Raw genomic sequence first — 23,730 nt, 5'->3', positions numbered from 1 at the left:
ATCTACTTTTAGGACTTGTGTGAAAATCTGATGATGTTTTAGGTCATATTTATGCAGAAATATAGAAAATTCTAAAGGGTTCACAAACTTTCAAGCACCACTGTATATATATATATATATATATATATATATATATATATATATATATATATATATATATATATATATATATATATGTAGGCTACCTTTAAAAACAATACTCAAAGTTCTGTCGAACCAAAGACAAAAACTACATGCTTGTTCAAAAAGGATTAGCATTAGAAAAGTCTGTATGCAAAGACAGTGTGAACTGGTTTCCCTCTTTTGTTCTTAACCCTAAGTGTTCAGGAATTCAGCTTTTGATTGAGTCCAATTTTAGATGATTAACAAAGGTGTTGAATTTCCTTTTAAACCTTTTTGCATTAAAAAAATAAAAATACAGTCATTGTGATAAACTCTACAAGAAACAAATAGCTGATTTATAATCCTGTAATGCAGCTCTTTCTACACATTTGAGTAGCTGCATATTGTGGTTTGGGGTCTTTAAAACAATATGTAACCATTTCTTGGCTGAAAAAATATGAAAGAATGTATTGCTATGAAATTTTAATGAAATAAAGCAGGTGCAGTGGTGTCTGAGTTCAAAGTCAATAATAAGGTTTTTACACATAGGCTTATGTAAGACTCCTAACTACAGGTCTGCAGAATCAGATTTCATTTATTTCTCCAGGCTGGAGATTGTATTCAATATGGAGAATTAATATTTTTCTTGTTTTTTAAAAAATAAATAATCATTTCAGTTTAAACTGAAATTCTTGATAGGCTACAGTTCACCTGATTATAGATGATGTAATATTTCAGTTAGTTTGGACTGACTGATAAGAAGATTAGACAGCCTTAAAAAAAAAAAATCTTTTTTTTTATTTTTTCTAATCCAAAATTACAGTCAGTCGACACAGTGCTTGATTTTTCAGCCTGGTGTGATGGCTGGGGTTGAGAGAAGACTAGATGAAAGATGCTAAATTAATTAATAATACCAAAGAAGCTTTGTCTATCGTGGGTACATTACAGAGAAGGCCTTGGTGACTACAGTTATGTGATGTAAATTAGATTTACTACGAAATACAGAATCGAAGTAAAGCTGAAAACATAGTAAACAAAACGAGACAGGTTTCTTCCCCTTCTCTTTAATTTCCATAATGATAAACTTAACCAGGTTCACTCGGTGAGGCAGCGCTGACGTCAACAACCTATCTTGATCAAGAAAAAAAAATGTAAAACGGTTGATTGACAGCCGGGTAGACCAATGAGAGCGCGCGTATTAGCGGCTCTTTAAAGAGTCTACTAATAGGCTTCGGTTGGGGGCGGGGCGAGTTGTTGGGCGTCGAGGAGAAGTTTGGTTGACAAACCGTAACCAGCAGAAGGTGACGAGTTTTTAAAAATTGTGTTATTTGATTGTGTGCTTGGACTTTATGCGGCTGGAACGCTCACAGGGGACGCGTTAGGCAAGAGGGACCGCGTTTTAGGTTTCCGTCACTTTTAAAAGTCTTCCCTGTCCCGGTTCGTTTGAGGACTCGGAGGTCGTTGGACTCCCGATGCTGGGCGACGGAGAGCCGCAGCGTGTTGCTACAGAGTTAAAGAAACCACAAGTTAGCACCAGACGGGAAGAGAGAGGCTCTGTTTGTGCTGTGTTGTGCTAACTGGCTGTGTGTATATGTGTGTGTGTATATATATATTATATATATTATATATAGGTGTGTGTTGGGGTATGAATTTGTAACTGGAGCTGACAGAGATCCATCAAGTCCTGTTTTATTTTTATTTATTTATTTTCTTTAAAGCATACTTGAAATATCTATTATTTTAAGTGCAAGAAATCCAGGGCTCACTCGAGTGCTCCTGGGAAACTTTTTATTTTATTTAATAGTCGATTTCAGATGTTCACATTCACACACTGAGTTGTGGTTTTAATGTTGCAGAGTGTCAGAGACGCGCATAAAGTTGTTGTGAAACTTTAATCAGGCCAGTGTGGTGGTGATGTTTGGACTCCTCCAGTAAGTACCATGATGGGTTCGTGTTGCTCATCATAACACACACACACACACAGGATGGATTTCCCTTTTGCACCCTGCTCCTGCTGTCAGCCTGTGGATTAAGCCTGATACCAAACTATTCCTCCTTATATTTTGATTCACAGCTGTGAGCTGATGCTGGAATTGCTGCACTAGTTTTTTTGGGGATTTTATTTCACACACAATGAAAAGTTTATGAAGTGATCTTTTCGTCTGGAGCATCCCTAAATCTCTAGGGGCTGGTCAGGTCAGTTGTTGATCCATACCCATGTCGTCTTGCTTGCATGCATGTCTACAGACTGTATAAACGAGTATAGCACGAGTTTGGTTTAGAAAAAAAAAAAAAAGAAAAGCAGGACTTGAAGCAGGAAGCCGGCGGAAATGGCCGGGGAGTGCACGTACGGCACGCGCAACGCCGCTGATGGCACTTTGTGTCCCAGAGAGAGACAGGAGCAGTTCCCTGGTGACCTCAGCAGCGGCGTGTCTTCTTCCTCATCCGCCTCTTCGTCGCCCTTCTTCGAGACCATCGACGGGTTTCTGTACCGTAAAAAGTTGGAGAAGGGTTTTGTGCAGTACCGTGAGGTGTTGGCCGAAGACAAGCAGTTCCAGTCCATCCAGGCTTTCCACATGAGGACGCCCGGGAGCCCTCATCACACCCTGGAGGACACGTACCGGCTAGTAGCAGAGCACTACTGGTGGGAAGGTATTGACCTGGTTTAAAAGCTTATTTACTGCCAATATTGTTTTGACCATCTTGGAATGTGCTTTCTTTCATCATAGATTACCCACATTAGGAGCGCTTTTAAAGATCTTCACTCCTTGCGTCTCTGGACTGATGTGTTTATCTTCCGAAAAGCAGCATCTATGAGTTTTTCGTGTCGGTGACGTGTGAAAGTCTGATTTCTGTCTGAGTTATCTTGCTCGGCAGATGCGCACGCCTTAAAGCCTGGGCTATGACATTTGTTTGGGAAGAAACAAGATTAACGCCCCTCCACCTATCCCAACTGTGAATAAATAGCTGTGATGGGGTTTCTACTTCCTTACAGTAACTTTTATAATTTGTTTCAGCTCCTGCAAAATCTGTACATCCGTCTCTTTTGCAATCTCATAGAAGCACTGCTTAATTTTGAATGCAGCAATGTGCAAAATTTGGCATGGTCCTAGGACAAAACAAGAAATACAAATAGAATTTTTACCAGTGACGCATTTAGTCAGGTTTGATGGATGTTTATGCATTATCACAAATAACAGAAATGCTCAAGTAAAGATGATTAGGTCATCCGGCCGCAGGCCAAGCCGGTTAAGCTTATGTGATCATGTGTCGTCCGGCATCCATCCATTGTCGTTCGTCTACAATTTACAAAAATTGCTGCTACTCCTACAGGATTGATTGGATTTTGATCAAACTCACAATGTTCCCCAGGTGGGTGTGCATAAAAGTTGTCAAGATGGTGGCACTACCAGTCATATTTACGATTTTATGGGCGTCTTGGCTGGTATGAGCTACAGCCTCATTGAGGCTATTTATTTAATATAATAGTAATTAACTGTTTTTAAAAAAATCAAATAAAGTTTGCCTTTACAACTGCCTGGAACCCGTTTGTTAGATTGTAATAAAGGGAACATGCCCCCCCCCCCCCCCCCCCCCCGGCACACAGGAATCATAGGGGATGCAAATTTTTGCACGTAGCTTTGTTGCTACATCTTACAACTGATGGGGCTTGCAGTAGCTTACGGACAGTTGTTAGACTTTTGATGTGAAAAGGTTTAATAATTGTTCCATATAATTTGAAAAAGTATTATTATATGATGTGAATGAGAAAAACGAAACGATGTATTAAACATGGGCAACAACTTTAAACTGCTCCACTGTTTAAATGAAGTTGCAGTATGGCTGACGTATCAAACATTTGTTTAATTCCTTCATGGAAAAACTGTCAAACTTTTTTTTTCCCCCTCGTTTGGAAAAGACCTATTCAGATATGTGCTGCCATGTTTTGTGATTTGTTTGTTAATCCACCATGTGTGTCCTTTTCAGGAATGTACTTTCAAGTCAGAGACTTTGTTCTGGGCTGCAAAGAATGTCAACTAAGGCAGGCTGAAAAAGCAGAGGTAAAATCATGCGCGCTCAAAAGATATTGTTTTTGATAACGTTTTTGATATTCATCTGCCTTGCCCTTTTCTGTGCTTTTAGTGCTCAAAAGTGGGGAACATGTCTAAGATGGTGAAATCACATAGTCATGAAGTTCTGAGCAAGCTGAATAGCCAAAGAGAGGCTGGGCTGTTCTGTGACATCACACTGAAAACTGGTAGTGGCCACTCGTTTGTTGCTCACAAGGCAGTGTTGGCAGCTGTGAGCGAGTATTTCCAAGAACTCTTTACTGAAATGGACTCTGCCACTGAACCTCAGCCACATGTTGACCTGACAGGTAAGCTGTTTTAAATAATTTTTGAAAGTTCATTTTATGATGCGCACAATGACTGATTTTCTAGCAAAATTCTGACTTGGAGTTGAGTGAAGCGAGCCTGATTGTATGCACCATATGTGAAGAAAGAATGCAGTGTTCCTAAGTATTGTATAATTGCTAATCATGTATTGTGTGTGCCATTTAGGTTTCAGTGAGGAGAGCTTGCTTGCTTTGCTCGAGTTTTCCTATACATCCACCCTGACTCTGAATTTGGGCACAGTGACGGAGGTAGCAGCAATGGCTCGCCACCTCCGCATGTGGCCTGCTCTGGAGGCTTGTTCTGCTCTACAGAGTGAGCAAGAGGCTGGCCAGCAATCCTCCAAACTGCTAAATCCCATAGGAATACCCTCTGTAATGCCTGGGTTTTCCTCTGTGAAGACCTTGAGAAACCAAAGCTCCCCTTCAGGAAGGACAGCAGGATTTAAAAGAAAAGGGGAGAACAAACAAGGGGGAGCCTCAGGGCCTTCCTGGAAAAGCACGTTGCAAAGCAAAGTATATGTAGTAGAGGGGACTGATGAATCCGACAAAGAGGGTGATGATCAAACGTTATCTGCCCAGTGCCAAATCCAGACCCTTTCTAGTCTTCAGACGGAGGATAATGGGTTTCCGTGTAGCCCAACTCGCAGGATGAAACTTATGGACTTCAAATCTCCATCCAGGAAGAGGAAATTGTCCCCTCGCCCCTTATCAGTCATTCAAACATCTCCCTCTACTTCTACTCGATCCTCCTCTCCATCCCGCCGACTGCTTCGCTCCACACCAGGAGCTGCACTAGCCTTGCGTAGGCTCCTGCCCAAACTTGACCTCTCTTCCAAGAGGAAGCGGAAGTCCTCCTCTTATCAGCGGGTATACAGGGTAAAGAGTGATCTCTCGGTGGAACCTTCTCAATCTCAGCCAAGTCCAGTAGTCCCAGTGAAGGTGAAGCAAGAGGCAGAGGAAGAAGTAGTGTGTAGTGCAATCCCACAGGATGAAGTGCACAGTCCTCGTGCTCAGGAGAAGTATCGACTACTTAGTTTCCTTGGCTTGCAGAGGAAGTCCCTTGTACCTGGCCCAGAGGAGCTGTCAGGCTGGGGGCAAAAGAAGAGACTTAGGAAGTTGAAAGTGAGTGACTACTCTCTTACAGCCCGACGCAAACCCCGTACACAAAGTTTAGGGGGAATTGCTTCTGGCCTTGGAGGTTTAATGGGAGTCAACTCCTCTATGTCCCTCTGTGACATGACCAGAATGGATCTTCTGAAGAAAGTGATAAAAGTAGAACCCCATGTCACCATGGACAAGAAATTCAAAAGGAAAAACACAGCTGGTCAAACGGAGCATTTGAGTGTTAGGACCACACGCAGCCAATCAATGAAGGTAGGCTCAGGGGGGACTCGTAATGATTGTCCATTAAGAAACCGTTCTAGCAGCTCAAACAAACCATTGCCTCGACCTCCAGGCAGAGAAAGGGTCGCAGTGCAAGGAGTCCATGCCCCTCCAAAGAAAGTTAAAACAAGGACAAAACAGGAACCCCGAGAGTATGCCATCTCTCAAACTGCCCCCTCCCACAATTGTACCCGGCGCAGTCAGGGACCCACAGTCGCTCCTTCTAAAGTCAGAGTAGATCGCTCACTAAGAATCACTACCACACAATCAAAGCGTATGTTGCGCTACAACATTGGACGTTCGACGACAGACAAGCGCAAAGGTACGAGGCAAAACAAGTCAGTCCAAGAAAAGACCAAACAGAGAAGGGGAGGATGTAAAGCAAATGGTGTCAGAGAGAACAAAAAGGTCATGGCACCCAGAAAGAGAACAGAAGACACGGTGGTAGATCTTAAGGGTACACAAGGTTGGGATTTTTCCAATACCAACCACCAGCACTACAATAATCCTTTGTATAAGGTTATAAAAGAAGAGCCAGCAGACCCTCTACCCTTGACCCAGCCCTTCCTAAATAGTGATGCCTCTGACCTGGGTAAACGCCAAAGCAAACCACCTGTGAAACTCTTAGACCAAGGTTTTCTTTTCGGACTTTGCCGACCGTCAGGTGGAATCAAGAGGGAGGAGGAGAGTGTGGACATCTGCTTGACTCGCTCTGTCTCCCACAGTAGTGCTTCCCATAGCAACACATCACCTGACATTGTTAGAAGAGACCGGATTAGAGCAAGGATCACGTCAGAGGGATCTGGGCTAAACGGACCTCACTGGACAGGGCTTGGCAACAGGTCAACTTCCTCTTCTCAAAGGGTACTTGTCCGAGTGAAAAAGGAAGAGGAAAAGATGGATGTATCCCAGCAGTCAAAAGCAAACAGAAGTTTTATCCAGCTCAAAGATGGCCAAGGGAGCTGTAAGGTTAAAAGAGAACCACCAAAGACAAAGGTAAAGCAAAGTGTACATTCAGACTTCTTTTAACTAATTATATACATTTATTCACAACTTTTGTTTACCCCCCCCCCCAAGCAAATTTCTATAGGAATTCTTGCTGAGCGAGTAAATCTCAATTTAAAAAAGCTTTTTTTTTTTCTTTTCAAAGAATGTAAACAAGTTGTATCCTGTGAGCAGTCGGCGCACTGTTCTGCTGGAGTCAATCCGACGCACTAATCTTAATGAGCAAAAGAGTTCCCGTGGTCAGTCCTCTGGTGGAGCCCATGCGTGCCTGCAGTGCAGAGCATCTTACAGGGACTGTGATGGCCTCATTATGCACCGAATCAGGCACATTGAAGGCAAACACTGGCCATGTCCTGTAAGTTCTTGAAGACAATACTGTTGTCATGACTGTTAGCAGTTCTCTCCATAAAGCAACACTTTAATTCAACCCTTTAGCATTACTGCACTTTGCAGTGCAAAACTTTTAAGAGCTAGTTCTCACCTCATGTTTTCAAAAGGATGTTGAGATATCAAGACAGTTTTAATGAAAAGCAAGAAGATAAATGGCATGAAACATTTACATGATACCAAGATATTCCTCTCCTTTCGGCTTTCTGTTTTCTCTTCCTCTCTGCCCTTGTGCGACTTGTTTCTTTCTATTCTTTTCCTACAGTTGTGCAGCAAGACATTTTTCAGACAGAAAAATGTGAGAAACCACATAAGGACGCACAATCCCAAACTCTACAAATGCCGTCAGTGCATTGCTTCCTCTTAAGGTAACGTGCATATATACGGTACCAGTCAAAAGTTTGGACACACCTTCTAATCCATTGATTTTTCTTTTTTATTAATTGAGACACTTCATGTCTTAAAGTAATGATGGATGTCATTTCTCTTTACTTAGTCGAGCGGTTCTTGACATAATATAGATTTAGGCACTGCTTAAAAGCGGAGCTCCCATCTGTTTCTGGGTTGTAGAATTTTCTTATCATAGCCAGCCTCTCTTGTTTTATTTCTTTACCGTTAGTTACTATACTGTTTCCTTATGTTGTACAAAACGTCAGGCGACAATAGCGACAAGTTACTCACTACTGTCCTGACTACTACTCTACTTCACTACTCACTTCACTAGTTGTTGGGTTTCCTGTGGTGGCAGGCACGCACAGGACTGAAACCATCAGAAGAAAACTGGATGGGTTTCTTTATGTATCCACACTCCATGCCTACTGCATATCTGCCAACCTGTACGCATCTTGCGTAGCCGCTACGAATTTTTACCTCATTGTACGACTGTACGTTTTCACATTAAAAAGTACGCATATCGTCCGAACTCGCATTTCAGTCAAGTTCTCGCTGAAGTTGATGATACCGCTGATCTGTGAGAAAACTCAAAGCCAGAATGAAATGCTTTGCCCAATCCCCCGGCCCCTCTTCCAGAGCATGTGGCTCTGCCCTCTTCACCCCCTCCCCTTCCTCCTTCGCGTCTCTGACTTGAGTGCAGCGGTGCAGCCAGGTGGCTAGAGCGAGTCGGGGATTGAAACGTCGGTTAGAGACGTCTCATCTCATCTCATTATCTCTAGCCGCTTTATCCTTCTACAGGGTTGCAGGCAAGCTGGAGCCTATCCCAGCTGACTACGGGTGAAAGGCGGGGTACACCCTGGACAAGTCGCCAGGTCATCACAGGGCTGACACATAGACACAGACAACCATTCACACTCACATTCACACCTATGGTCAATTTAGAGTCACCAGTTAACCTAACCTGCATGTCTTTGGACTGTGGGGGAAACCGGAGCACCCGGAGGAAACCCACGCGGACACGGGGAGAACATGCAAACTCTGCACAGAAAGGCCCTCGCCGGCCCCGGGGCTCGAACCCAGGACCTTCTTGCTGTGAGGCGACAGCACTAACCACTACACCACCGTGCCGCCCGGTTAGAGACGTCATTTTTATATTTGTAACAGAAACGGTTGTTTCTCACGTGTACTCGAGCTTCCTAGCCGTTATTTTGTGCATTTACAACACCAACAGTACAGGCTAGTTCTTCATTTAACTTGGAAGCCGTCACTCGAGGTTGCATATTCGATGCGGTAACCAACGAAACCTGATTACAATTCCTCTCGCGCTCTCATTGAATCACTATGATAAGTACCACTTTATTGATGTGCTCAACAAAACGTAGCGTGTTGTATATCTTAAGGGCAGTCGGTAACTTCTGTCAATGGTAGCCTAGAATGTTTGCAGATGATGTGAAGTCGAAAATTGGTCATCCCTCTTATGAAAAAACCTGCGTGGTACTGCAGTATCAAATGCTTTTTTATACAGTATTACTGCAGTAAATGCAATATTTCCAATGCAAATGCAGTAGTTTGCACATGAAAAAGGCATACTACAAAATACTGCAGTGTACTGTATAATGCAATATTTTTACTGTATAGTGCAATATACTTCCAACATGTTAAAAAACGCAAAAGTCTAAACCTATTGCATGGGAAATTTGTGCATACCATGTTTTGTGTTGAAAGTGCCTTTTTTACATACTGTATTAATTTAATGTGTTATTTATTTTGAAAGAGTGGCTCTGGTTTAATTTCATTTCATTTGCACATGTATTTAATGTTTGTTGTGCTTTTCAAAATGGAAGGAAGTTCCCAAGAGCCATCAGTAACAGTTTCCCAAAGTCTATCAGTAGGAATGCTTTACAAAACTGGACTATGTTCCCAAGGTCAATCAATAAAACTGGATTGAAAGTGTGTTTTTGGTCTGCTGGTTGTGGTCTGTGGGGGCACATGCGCGCCGGGTTGGGGTGAGGTTGACGCGAGGGGGGGTACTCATGAAATTGTAAAATTGTACTCATAAAATTTTTTCAAGGTTGGCAGGTATGCTACTGGCCACTAGGTGGTGTTTAGGACTGGTAATTACTAACACTGGTCGCTAGGCGGTGTGCATGACTGGTAATTACGAACACTGGTATGGTGGCAGGGTGGTGTAGCGGTTAGCACTGTCGCCTCACAGCAAGAAGGTCCGGGTTCGAGCCCCGTGGCCAGCGAGGGCCTTTCTGTGTGGAGTTTGCATGTTCTTCCCGTGTCCGTGTGGGTTTCCTCCGGGTGCTCCGGTTTCCCCCACAGTCCAAAGACATGCAGGTTAGGTTAACTGGTGACTCTAAATTGACCGTAGGTGTGAATGTCAGCCCTGCGATGATCTGGCGACTTGTCCAGGGTGTACCCCACCTCTCGCCCGTAGTCAGCTGGGATAGGCTCCAGCTTGCCTGCGATCCTGTAGAACAGGATAAAGCGGTTACAGATAATGAGATGGATGGGATGGAGGCACGCATGGGACCAAACCCATCAGAAAACAACTCGATGGTTTTCTTTATGTATCCACACTCTACGCCTATGGGGCTCCGCTAATATGGATTACTACAGTTGTAGAATACAGCTATTTACTGTATATTTATTATTTACTCTTTCATCTCGCACATTAAGAAGACAAAGAATTGCACTAATTAACTTTTGATGAGGCACCTGTTAATTGAAAAGCATTCCAGGTGATGACCTCATGAAGCTGGTTAAGATGATGCCAATAGTGTGCAAAGCGTCATCAAGGTAAATGCTGGCTACTTTGAAGAATCTAAAATATGAAACACATTTTTTAACACTTGTTTACGACCTATGGAAAATGTATGGAATTGTGATGTCTTCAGTATTGTTCTACAATGAATATAGTCAAAATACAGAAAAATCGATCACTGAGTAGGTGTGTCCAAACGCGTCACTGGTACTTTAACCATAATCATTTTGGTACATTTTCCTATAAGTATTAATGCTGTAATATGTACATTTGAGGTCAGATCTTTACATACACAGACATGAATGCCATGGCAATATTGGGCTTTCAGTGATATTTTCTTTTACGCTGTTCTTGTTCTGTGGCATTATGATTGTACAACATGGATTTTTAATGGGGGGAAAATTTTGTGTGCAAGTTAATTTTATTTTGGGTTTTCTGAAATCAACACAGGGTCAAAATATACACTGAGTGCAGAATTATTAGGCAAGTTGTATTTTTGAGGATTAGTTGTATTATTGAACAATAACTATGTTCTCAATCAACCAAAAAGACTCATAAATATCAAAGCTGAATATGTATGGAAGTTAGAGTGGGGCGTTTTTAGTTTTGGCCATTTTAGGAGAATATGTATGTGTTCAGGTAACTTTCACTGTGCAGAATTATTAGGCAACTTAATAAAAACCAAATATGTAGCCATTTCACTTATTTATTTTCACCAGGTACACTGATATGACAACTCCAGATTTGCAAATAAACATATCTGACATTCAAACACAAAACAAAAACAAATCAGTGACCAATATAGCCACCCTTCTTCATGAGGACACTCAAAAGCCTTCCATCCATAGATTCTGTCAATTTCTTTATCTGTTCACGACCAACATTGTGTGCAGCAGCAACCACGGCCTCCCAGACGCTGTTCAGAGAGGTGTACTGTTTTCCCTCTTTGTAGACCTCACGTTTTATAATGGACCACAGGTTCTCTATGGGGTTTAGGTCAGGTGAACAAGGGGGCCATGTCATTATTTTTTCACCTTTCAGACCTTTACTGGCTAGCCACGCAGTGGAGTATTTGGACGCATGAGATGGAGAATTATCCTGCATGAAAATCATGTTCTTCTTGAAAGATGCTGACTTTTTCCTATACCACTGCTTGAAGAAGGTTTCTTCCAGGAACTGGCAGTAGGTCTGGGAGTTGAGTTTGAGTCCATCCTCAACTCGAAAAGGTCCAACAAGCTCGTCTTTGATGATACCAGCCCATAGCAGTACTCCACCTCCACCTTGCTGGCGTCTGAGTCGGAGTGGAGCTCTGTGCCCATTACTGATCCAGCCACAGGCCCATCCATCTGGCCCATCAAGAGTCACTCTCATCTCATCAGACCACAGCACTTTAGAAAAATCAGTCTTAAGATATTTCTTGGCCCAGTCTTGACGTTTTATCTTGTGTGCCTTACTCAGTGGTGGTCGTTTTTCAGCCTTCCTTACCTTGGCCATGTCCCTCAGGATTGCACACCTTGTACTCTTTGACACTCCAGGAATGTTGCAACTCTGGAATATGGCAGAACTGGATGCTAATGGCTGCTTGTTAGCTTCACGCTTGATTTTCCACAGATCATGTGCAGTTATTTTGCGCCTTTTTTTTTTTTCCACACGCTTCTTTCGACCCTGTTGACTATTTGCAATGAAACGCTTGATTGTTCGGTGATCACGTTTCAGCATCTTCACAATTTCAAGAGTGCTGCATCCGTCTGCAAGACATCTCACAATTTTAGACTTTTCAAAGTCTGTCAGATCTCTCTTCTGACCCGTTTTGCCAGAGGAAAAGAGGTTGCCTAATAATTATGCACACCTGATATAGGGTGTTGATGTCATTAGACCACACCCCCTCTCATTACACAGATGCACAGCACCTGATATACTTAATTGGTAGTAGGCTTTCAAGCCTAAACAGCTTGGAGTGGGACAACATGCATTAAAAGGATGTTGTGGTCAAAATACTCACTTGCCTAATAATTCTGCACTCAGTGTACATATAGTGCACCTAATATTTTGACTTTATTTAAATATTTTTTTTTTTTTTTAAATTTGGCCCAGTATTGCCATGACATTCGTGTCCATGATGACGCCCATGTCATGCTCTGACAGCAACTATGTATTTAATATAAAGTTGCATTGTATGCTGTCCTAAATTCTGTAGGTGGAGAACACTGGGACAAAACAGTGAAGACGAGGCTGGCTTTTTTCTTCTTTTTTTTTTTTTTAATATGAAACTGTAAATACCTGAATGTGTTACATGAGAATGAAGTTCAGTCTATAGATGTAATTATGGTTATTGGTATTCTGTGATTTTTTTTTTCCCCCCTCTCCCGTTATACAATAATAGTAATTGTTATTTAAATAATCAAACTAAAGACATTTTGCAGTTTAGATAGATGGGGAACTTGAACCATTGATGTTTCTCTCAGGGGATGGAGCCTGGTGGTCATGGTGATATTTGTAAATAAGGATTATGTAGAATGCTTTAAGAAGATTACTACTATTGTAATTGCTGCAATTATAATATTATTACAGTTATTTTTTATAAATAGTATAATCTTGAGTGCACTTAAAAAAAAAAGTAGCTTTGTTTTGAAACCTAAGAATACTTGTCAAGTGGTCAGGTGAGCGTTCTGGGATCTACTTGAATGGTGGCTGAGGTGGAGCTTTTGATCTTCCCTTGGTTCAAGGTAATTTGATGATAAATTAGAAAATGGACAAGATGGAGCGTACCAGCACTGACTCAGTCTCCAAATGAAGAGGGATAGTTGGAGGAAATGAGATTTCTTGCTGTTGACTGTAGATGAAAATGCCTGTTTTTGCTTATGTTTGCCATCTTGATCTTTGTTGACGGGCAAATTTCATATCGCTTTTAAAATAAGGGAATCCCAACAGGTTTAAATGTGACTTTTTACAATGTCATATGTTTTCTGTATATTGCTGTTTTGGAAATTTGTTTTTAATGAGGCAATGAAAACCTTGTCAGCTTTTTTTTTTTTTTAAGATCCAAAGCTTCCACAGGATTTAATGCAGTGAAGTTGTATGAAGTTTTAAATGTAGTGATTTTAGTCTGAAACCACAGATGTTTTCAAACTGTAAAAAGACCAATATCAATATAAATAAATTTTGAATTTTACTCTGCAATTGTGTGGCAATATTTTCATACCACAGAATATAGTGGTGATGTCTTTGGAATGATTTAAGATATAAAGCACATAAGAAAATTGGGGCACACTAGTTTTTGTGATATGGAAATATTTTGTATTTCTACTTCTTTGTGGCATCTTTAATATTTGTAACCCTCAAGACCTTTGCATTGATGGGATAATTTCAGGATATTACTATAAGCTGTAAGCCCTGAGTAAGTGCATCAGCACAGCCCATTGTCAGCTTTTCTTTTGCAATCCTGTTTTTTAAATATGCATGACACGTTTATTGTCGCAAGCATGACGTACCTGAAAATCCTCTGTAGTTCTTTTGTGTACTATTGTGCATTTAAAACAAAACTTCAGAGATGGGCTGCGGGAAGAATAAATCCTTTTATCTTCTGCAATAAAATGTCTACAGAAATACAACTTGTTAAAGAGGGATGGCTGGTATATTTCAGGTGCATTCAACTAAAGCACCTTGTGTGTGTATATATATATATATATATATATATATATATATATATCTTTTGAATTTCATATATGTTATTTCATATATGTTAAATGGACATTGGCTTTTTTTTTTTTCTTTTTAAACTTTCACCATAACAGGTTAATTAGAATTGATTAAAATTGCTTGGTGCGAGATTGTAGAATGCTAACATTAATTTGAAGGTCTAGTTATTTTGTTTCTTTTCTCCAGTTTGGTGAGAGACCACTTTTGCCTGTTGTCATCCTTCAGATATTTTCTTTCATGTTGATAAACATCTCATCTCATTATCTCTAGCCGCTTTATCCTTCTACAGGGTCGCAGGCAAGCTGGAGCCTATCCCAACTGACTACGGGCGAAAGGTGGGGTACACCCTGGACAAGTTGCCAGGTCATCACAGGGCTGACACATAGACACAGACAACCATTCACACTCACATTCACACCTACGGTCAATTTAGAGTCACCAGTTAATCTAACCTGCATGTCTTTGGACTGTGGGGGAAACCGGAGCACCCGGAGGAAACCCACGCGGACATGGGGAGAACATGCAAACTCCGCACAGAAAGGCCCTCGCCGGCCCCAGGGCTCGAACCCAGGACCTTCTTGCTGTGAGGCGACAGCGCTAACCACTACACCACCGTGCCGCCCCTGTTGATAAACATAAGAAAAAAAATGAAATACCCCAAAACTTCAACTGAAGGGGGAAAAACAATGCATCACTAATATCAAAATGATAAAGCTTGCACTTCCCTTTTTAAAGTTTAATATAAAGTCTTTAATTTCCCACCATTTGTAGGAGTTGCCACAGTGGATCATTTGCAGTTTATGATCTGCATGTTTGATTTGGGGCGGCACGGTGGTGTAGTGGTTAGCACTGTCGCCTCACAGGAAGAAGGTTCTGGGTTTGAGCCAGAGGTGGACAAAGTACCCAACTTCATTACTTAAGTCAAAGTACAGATCCCACTGGTCAAATGTTACTCTGATACAAGTGAAAGTTGTCCAGTCAAATTTTTACTTAAGTTAAAGTACGGAAGTACTTGCTTTTAAAAATACTTGAGTATTAAAAGTACATTTTCTGTCAACACAATATTGTATTATTGCCACAATGCTTACAAAACCGCACGCCATTACCAAAAACAAATGTGAATTTACAAAATGAACGCATGCTGTGCCATCATGGTGATTTAACGTTAAGCTAGCTAGTCAGTGAAGCTCCACCTGACATGCTAGCAAACTCTTTTCAAACTTGAAATCATATTGGGTAGCTCACGCTACTAGAAAATAAAGATTTCTACATTCTGTTTATTTGGCAAGATTATGCTAAAACATATTTCTGAAAGGACTTCAGGTAAGTTAATGTTATTCATGTTAGTGTAACTCTGTTGTTACATCCTAACTAACAGTGTCCAAGTTAACTAGCTATGTATTAACGTTAGCTGTGGACAAGACCATGGCAACTTGGCGGGCAAATCCATAGAAAGTCATTTGACTAACCAGACTGCATAACTATTGCAACATTATCGGTAGCTCGAAACGCACAGACAACTTCATTGCAAGCTTTCTCTTGCAATGAAGAGTTTTAGTAGGCCGTGATGTGGTTTGTTTTAGGCAAACAAAGCAAACATTTAAAATTAAATGAATCTTTAATCCTTTCAGAAAAACTGAAACATGGGTTCTAGGTATAGCCATGAGTGCGTGCATTCCCCAGAAGAACCGCCTCCTTCCGTTATGCCATCAACTAATTGTGTTCAAATAATGCTGCTGAGAAATCATTGAACTTGAGTTTATAGTCTATGGACGTAACGTGACCCCAGTGATTACTGATAAGCTGTCTGTCACCTGGAGAAAAAAACAATCGTGTTTTAGAAAAGAAAAAACATCCACTTTCAAAGCTGCTTCATAGTAACGAGGACCTTGACAGAAATGTAGTGGAGCGAAAAGTACAATATTTGCCTCTCAAATGTAGTGAAGTTACAGTCATAAGTTTCCAAAAAAATAATACTCAAGTAAAGTACAGATACTCAAAAAGTGTACTTAAGTACAGTCCTCTGTCCACCTCTGGTTTGAGCCCAGGGGCTTTTCTGTGTGGAGTTTGCATGTTCTCCCCGTATCTGCGTGGGTTTCCTCCGGGTGCTCCGGTTTCCCCCACAGTCCAAAGACATGCAGGTTAGGCTAATTGGTGACTCTAAATTGACTGTAGGTGTGAATGCAAGTGTGAATTGTTGTTTGTCTCTATGTGTCATCCCTGTATCTTGCCTCTTGCCCATAGTCAACTGGGATAGGCTCCAGCTTGCCCATGACCCTGCACAGGATAAGCAGTTACGGATGATAGATGGATGGATATTTGATTTGGCATGGGCTCCAAACAAAAAAACCACACAACACTGGATGCTCTTCCTGACGCAACCCTCCCCAATCTATCCAGGCTTTGGACCGGTGCTAAGTAGGCACTGTCTTGTGTAACCCCAGTAGATGGGTATTTTTACCTAACCTGTTTTTACCCAACCTCTGTCATGTCATCTGAACGGGGGGAAGAAATCATACAATGTGAACCTTTAAGTGATGTACTGACAAGGGCTGGGTCAATTAGAAATGTAATTTTAAAAATTAAGTATTTTTGTACACTTCCTGGCCAAAAAAAAGGTCACAATTTGGATTTAAATTAGCAAATACTCAAGAGCCTTTGATTGGATAAATTACTGCAGCGATTGATGTATTTCAGCTGGTAGCAATCTTTTAACCCTAACTGATGCAGTGAAGAGCATCTCATTTCTTAAACAACTATGTCAGAACCTGTATCCTGTGCTCGTGGAAACGATGTTGCTGTGTTTCAGAAGGGTCAAATTATTGGCCCACATCAAACACAGAAAACAATTAAGCAGATTGCTGAAATTGGGTTAAGACCTGCCCAAAAAAGTTGGGACAAAGTACAAATTGTAAATAAAAACGGAATGCAATGATGTGGAAGTTTCAAAATTCCATATTTTATTCAGAATAGAACATAGATGACATATCAAATGTTTAAACTGAGAAAATGTATCACTTAAAGAGAAAAATTAGGTGATTTTAAATTTCATGACAACAACACCATCTCAAAAAAGTTGGGACAAGGCCATGTTTACCACTGTGAGACATCCCCTTTTCTCTTTACAACAGTCTGTAAAGGTCTGGGGACTGAGGAGACAAGTTGCTCAAGTTGAGGGATAGGAATGTTAACCCATTCTTGTCTAATGTAGGATTCTAGTTGCTCAACTGTCTTAGGTCTTTTTTGTCGTATCTTCTGTTTTATGATGCGGCAAATGTTTTCTATGGGTGAAAGATCTGGACTGCAGGCTGGCCAGTTCAGTACCCGGACCCTTCTTCTACGCAGCCATGATGCTGTAATTGATGCAGTATGTGGTTTGGCATTGTCATGTTGGAAAATGCAAGGTCTTCTCTGAAAGAGACGTTGTCTGGATGGGAGCATATGTTGCTCTAGAACCTGGATATACCTTTCAGCATTGATGGTGTCTTTCCAGATGTGTAAGCTGCCCATGTCACACGCACTAATGCAACCCCATACCATCAGAGATGCAGGCTTCTGAACTGAGCGCTGATAACAACTTGGGTCATCCTTCTCCTCTTTAGTCCGAATGACACGGCATCCCTGATTTCCATAAAGAACTTCAAATTTTGATTCGTCTGACCACAGAACAGTTTTCCACTTTGCCACAGTCCATTTTAAATGAGCCTTGGCCCAGAGAAGACGTCTGCGCTTCTGGATCATGTTTAGATACGGCTTCTTCTTTGAACTATAGAGTTTTAGCTGGCAACGGCGGATGGCACGGTGAATTGTGTTCACAGATAATGTTCTCCGGAAATATTCATGAGCCCATTTTGTGATTTCCAATACAGAAGCATGCCTGTATGTGATGCAGTGCCGTCTAAGGGCCCGAAGATCACGGGCACCCAGTATGGTTTTCCGGCCTTGACCCTTACACACAGAGATTCTTCCAGATTCTCTGAATCTTTTGATGATATTATGTACTGTAGATGATATGTTCAAACTCTTTGCAATTTTACACTGTCGAACTCCTTTCTGATATTGCTCCACTATTTGTCAGCGCAGAATTAGGGGGATTGGTGATCCTCTGATCTGGTGATCTTTACTTCTAAGAGCCGCTGCCAGTCCAAGATGCTCTTTTTATACCCAGTCATGTTAATGACTTATTGCCAATTGACCTAATGAGTTGCAATTCGGTCCTCCAGCTGTTCCTTTTTTGTACCTTTAACTTTTCCAGCCTCTTATTGCCCCTGTCCCAACTTTTTTGAGATGTGTTGCTGTCATGAAATTTCAAATGAGCCAATATTTGGCATGAAATTTCAAAATGTCTCACTTTCGACATTTGATATGTTGTCTATGTTCTATTGTGAATACAATATCAGTTTTTGAGATTTGTAAATTATTGCATTCCGTTTTTATTTACAATTTGTACTTTATCCCAACTTTTTTTGAATCAGGGTTGTATTATTAAAACCTGGAAGGATAGTGATGAACTGTCAACTTTGCAGAAGAAATGTGGTTGGAAAAAATCTTGACTGACTAGAATCATTAAAAAAAAAAGTAGAACTCACAGCTATGTTTAATAGTGAAAGTAAGAGCATTTTCACTCACACACTGCAATGAAAACTCACAGGATTGGGACTAAACAGCTGTGTGGCCATAAGAAAACCACTTGTTATTGAGGCTAATCAGAAGAAAAGGCTTTAATTTGCTAGGGAGCATAAAAATTAGACTCTGGAGCAATGGGAAAAGGTCATGTGGTCTGATGAGTCCAGATTGACCCTATTCCTGAGTGATGGGCGTGTCAGGGTAAGAAGGGAAACACATGAAGCAATGAACCCATCATGTATAGTGGCCACTGTACAAGCCTCAGGAAGCAGTGTTATGATCTGTGGTTGCTTCAGTTGCTCAGATCAAGGTTCAGCAATGTTATGTGGCAATAAAATGAAGTCAGCTGATTAACTGAATGACCAGGTTATCAAAGTGATGGATTTTTCTTCCCTGATGGCATGGGCATATTCCATGACAACAATGCCAGAATTCCTCAGGGTCAAATTGTGAAAGAGTGGTTCAGGGAGCGTGAGGAATTATTTTAACACATGAATTGGCCACCAGAGAGTCCTTGAGACATTGAAAGTCTTTGGGATGTGCTGGAGAAGACTTTATGAAGTGCTTTGACTCTCCTGTCATCAATACAAGATCTTGGGGGAAAAAAATTAATGCAACTCTGGACAGAAATAAACGTTGTAATGCATAAGGTTGTCAAAACAATACCATGGTGAACATAGGGTGAAATCAAAGCTAATATGTTGTTGGACCACCTTTCGTGTGTGACTTTTTTTGGCTCATCAGTGTATTTTACGGTGTTCATTATGTTTAGGACAGTTTTCATTTGCCTCGGGGAAAAAAAGCCATTATTATTATTATTGTACATACACACTCTCTTCATATCAGTATTCTCGAAGGCCAACGCTAGCTTACCCACGAGTCGGTGCTGTTAGCACGGCAGTTTAGTTACCTTCCAGCTGGTGTAGTGTTAGCAAAGGCCAACGTTAGTTTACCCGCGACTCAGTGCTGTTAGCGCGGCAGTCCAGTTACTTTCCAACTGGTGTAGTGTTAGCGAAGGCCAGTGCTAGCAGAGTCAAGCTGATTATTGTTATTATCATCTTCCCTGTGTAATTTACTTAATTACTTTTAAAATCAACATTGACAACTACACAAAACAGAGCGACCTGGCAGCCAAAATTCTCTCAAAATCTTCTGTTTTTAACAAAGCAAACCTGGCAGCCATGTTTGTTTAGAAATTGTCACAGGTGCTTGCTAACATAGAAGTTTTATGTCGCCGACGTATGATGTGTTTTCTTGACAACGTGCAATATTGTAACAATATTGCATGCTCATTCTCTGTTGGGTACAATGGCATAATACACGGAGGATAAGAGATATGATCACAATATTGCTATCAGTAAACCTACTAGAAGGGAATAGAATACGTTTTTATTCCATGGAAAAAGTGTCCTACAGTGCTCAGCATAAATGAGTACACCCCCTTTGAAAAGGAACATTTTAAACAATGAACACAATTTCCAAAATGTTGACAAGACAAAGTTTAATATAACATCTGTTTAACTTATAACATGAAAGTGAGGTTAATAATATAAACTTAGATTACACATTTTTTTTTCAGTTTTACTCAAATTAGGGTGGTGCAAAAATGAGTACACCCCACAACAAAAACTAGTACTTTGTATGGCCTCCATGATTTTTAATGACAGCACCAAGTCTTCTAGGCATGGAATGAACAAGTTGGCAACATTTTGCAACATCAATCTTTTTCCATTCTTCAACAATGACCTCTTTTAGTGACTGGATGCTGGATGGAGAGTGATGCTCAACTTGTCTCTTCAGAATTCCCCAAAGAAAATACATTTCTTTGCACCACAAAGGTGAAGGCTACAAGAAGATCAGCAAAGCTTTACTTATCAGTCAGAATACTGTAGCAAAAGTGGTACAAAAATTTAAGAAAGATGGAACTGCAACCATCTCACAGAGACGTCCAAGTCATCCACGGAAGTTAACACCTCGACAGGAGCGTCTTCTGATGAGAAGGGTTGAAGAAAATCAGCATGCAAGTTCACTGCAGTTATCTAAAGAAGTAGAAAGCCAAACTGGGGTGACTATTTCCTGTGACACAATACGGCGTACACTGCAGAGGAATGGCATGCATGGGTGTCGTCCACGAAAGAAGCCTCTCTTAAAGCCCAGGCAAAAAAAAGGCCGCCTAGAGTTTGCCAGGGCCCATGCTGACAAAGATGAAGACTACTGGGACTCTATATTCTGGAGTGATGAGACCAAGATAAATGTTTTTGGAACTGATGGCTTCAAAACTGTATGGCGTCGCAAAGGTGAGGAATACAAAGAAAAATGCATGGTGAAACATGGTGGTGGCAGTGTGGGGCTGCATGAGTGCTGCTGGTGTCGGAGAGCTGCATTTCATTGATGGCATCATGGATGGGAACTGGGAAGCCGGAACTCAGAAGTGGGAGTTCGGAACTGGGAAGTCGGAACTGGGAAGTGGGAACTGGGAAGTGGGAACTCAGAAGTGGGAACTGGGAACTCGAAAGTCGGAACTCGGAAGTGGGAACTCGGAAGTGGGAACTGGGAAGTCATAACTCGGGAGTGGGAACTGGGAAGTCGGAACTCGGAAGTGGGAACTGGGAAGTCGGAACTCGGAAGTGGGAACTGGGAAGTCGGAACTCGGAAGTGGGAAGTCGGAAGTGTGAACTCGGAAGTGGGAACTGGGAAGTCGGAACTCGGAAGTGGGAACTCAGAAGTGGGAACTGGGAAATCAGGACTCGGAAGTCGGAACTCGGAAGTAGGAACTGGGAAGTCAGAACTGGGAACTCGGAAGTCGGAATTCGGAAGTGGGAACTGGGAAGTCGGAACTCAGAAGTGGGAACTGGGAAGTCGGAACTCGGAAGTGGGAACTCGGAAGTCGGAACTGGGAACTCGGAAGTGGGAACTCGAAAGTCGGAACTGGGAACTCGGAAGTGGGAACTTGGAGCTGGGAAGTCAGTTTTTGCACATTTTTTTGTTTGCAAAGTGTTTGCAAATCTTGTACAAACTTCCTCTGCTTTCATGACAACTGCAAGCTTTGTTTTTCAACCTTAGAATGTTAATCCAAAAAATTATTATAAGTTTGCAGTTTTGTACTTGCACTTCATCAGATTTCCAGAAAGTTTGATGAAAGTTCCAGAAAGATATTTTCCAAAATGCAATTTAAGTTTCCCAGTTCACATTTCCCAGCTCCCACTTCCCATTTCCCAGCTCCCACTGCCTAGTCCCAATTTCTCATTTACATCCATCTCAAATCCAATCTATCCCCCATTTCCCAGTTTCCCATTTCCTTCCATTCCCAATCCATCCATCCCCCATTGGTTTATATTGAATTTAGTTTGTGTTAATGTGTTAGTATTAATGGTTTTTCTTATATAAATTGTGTATATAGCAGTCAATTAGACTTTGGCATCTGCCAACAGGTAGTCTGGCCCACTCTTCCTGAGTAAACTGCTCCAGCTGTTTCAGGTTTGAAGGGTGCCTTCTCCACACTGCATGTTTCAGCTCTTTCCAGAGATGTTCAATAGGATGCAGATCAGGGTTCAGAGAAGGCCTCTTCAAAATAGTCCAATGTTTTGTTTTTTGCCATTCTCGGGTGCTTTTAGCTGTGCGCTTTAACCCCCAACTGCTCCTCAGGTTGCTCTGGGAATGTTGTATGTCGCTCTGGATAAGAGTGTCTGCTAAATACCTGTAAGGTGACTTTTATTATTGCAATTTTTTTGACCCTTCACAAAGTCCTCCATATAAGAGCTTTTTTGGTAGCCTTCTGCACCTCCATGCCTTGTACATAAGTCAGGCCAGTTATTGTCATGCCCCCAATAAGTGCCTCTCTGGACTTAAGAGATTGTATTCCGATGATGATTGCGATGATCGGGAAGCTCCAAAGATGCCCCGCAGTGTCCTCTAATTGGACGGTTCTGTTGCTCTGTTGACTTGTAAAACTCAGTTCATCCCAGCACCAGATGCCTTACTCAACCATTGTCCTGCAAGAGTGTCTTCTGCAAGACAGCACCTCCCTGCTGCCAGAGGCGCACTATTGTCCGTACCCTGGACAGGGGCCCTTACCGGGTGCTGCAAGCTGAGCCTGGGGTAGTGGGTAGTGGACATGTCACTATTAGTGATAATCACTACTACATACTGCACCTTTAACTTATTTTATGAATCACTAACTTGATTTCATGACACAGTGACAAATTAAAAGTTGCCCCTGGATATAATTGTCTGTCACAAAATGTATCTGGGGCAACACGGTGGTGAAGTGGTTAGCACTGTCACCTCACAGCAAGAAGGTCCTGGGTTCAAGCCCAATGGCTGACAGGGGTTTGTCTTTATGCCATTCAGTCTGAACCCAGCTTCCAACAGTTCAACAATAAGGTCATGATTTGAATTCAATCACTTATAATGCGTGTTCATTCTGTACATCATAGTAGCAATGCTTTAACATTTTGCATTTTGCTTCCTGTTGGTGCAAGAATGTAAAATTACAAAACTATAAAATATACTTCCAGATCTGCTTCATACATCCACGCGTATCTTTGTCTTCATCATCCAACACTGCTGTTACAATCTCCTAAATAATAAAAACTGGACTAAAAACAAATTAATGATATGAGTGATGCAATGGAAACATTATCTGTAGCCACTTATCCTGTTCTACAGGGTTGCAGGCAAGCTGGGGTCTATCCCAGCTGACTATGGGCGAGAGGCGGGGTACACCCTGGACAAGTCACCAGGTTATCACAGAGCTGACACACAGAGACAAACAAACAACCATTCACACTCACGGTCAATTTAGAGTCACCAGTTAACCTAACTTGCATGTCTTTGGACTGTGGGGGAAACCGGAGCACCCGAAGGAAACCCACACAGACACAGGGAGAACATGCAAACTCCACAAAAGGGTACAGATAAGTTTCTTAGAGGGTACTGCCCCCATGACAAGACATTGTAGTCATAAAGG

At 41.6% G+C, this 23,730-nt stretch overlaps 1 protein-coding gene across 3 annotated transcripts; it reads left to right on the top strand.

Annotated features, from left to right (window-relative positions):
- Nucleotides 1-1,366: 1,366 nt before the first annotated feature.
- On the top strand, nt 1,367-14,047 carry si:dkey-229b18.3 (uncharacterized). 3 transcript variants are annotated; one of them, XM_060929439.1, is made up of 8 exons: nt 1,367-2,033; nt 2,177-2,754; nt 4,090-4,163; nt 4,246-4,480; nt 4,665-6,877; nt 7,032-7,241; nt 7,539-7,641; nt 12,634-14,047. In XM_060929439.1, the coding sequence occupies exons 2-7, from the start codon at nt 2,433-2,435 to the stop codon at nt 7,638-7,640; spliced, it is 3,156 nt and encodes a 1,051-aa protein (XP_060785422.1). In that variant the 5' UTR covers nt 1,367-2,033; nt 2,177-2,432; the 3' UTR covers nt 7,641; nt 12,634-14,047. The 3 variants fall into 3 exon arrangements, with proteins under 3 accessions (XP_060785422.1, XP_060785420.1, XP_060785421.1); XM_060929438.1 differs by having other exon boundaries at nt 1,386-1,403; nt 1,959-2,754; XM_060929437.1 differs by having other exon boundaries at nt 1,367-2,754.
- Nucleotides 14,048-23,730: the final 9,683 nt, after the last annotated feature.

The sequence above is a fragment of the Neoarius graeffei genome, chromosome 9 (assembly GCF_027579695.1).
Source record: "Neoarius graeffei isolate fNeoGra1 chromosome 9, fNeoGra1.pri, whole genome shotgun sequence".
Lineage (NCBI taxonomy): Eukaryota > Metazoa > Chordata > Actinopteri > Siluriformes > Ariidae > Neoarius > Neoarius graeffei.
The sequence above is the reverse complement of the archived record's forward strand: the minus strand, read 5'-3'. Positions and strand labels throughout refer to the sequence as shown.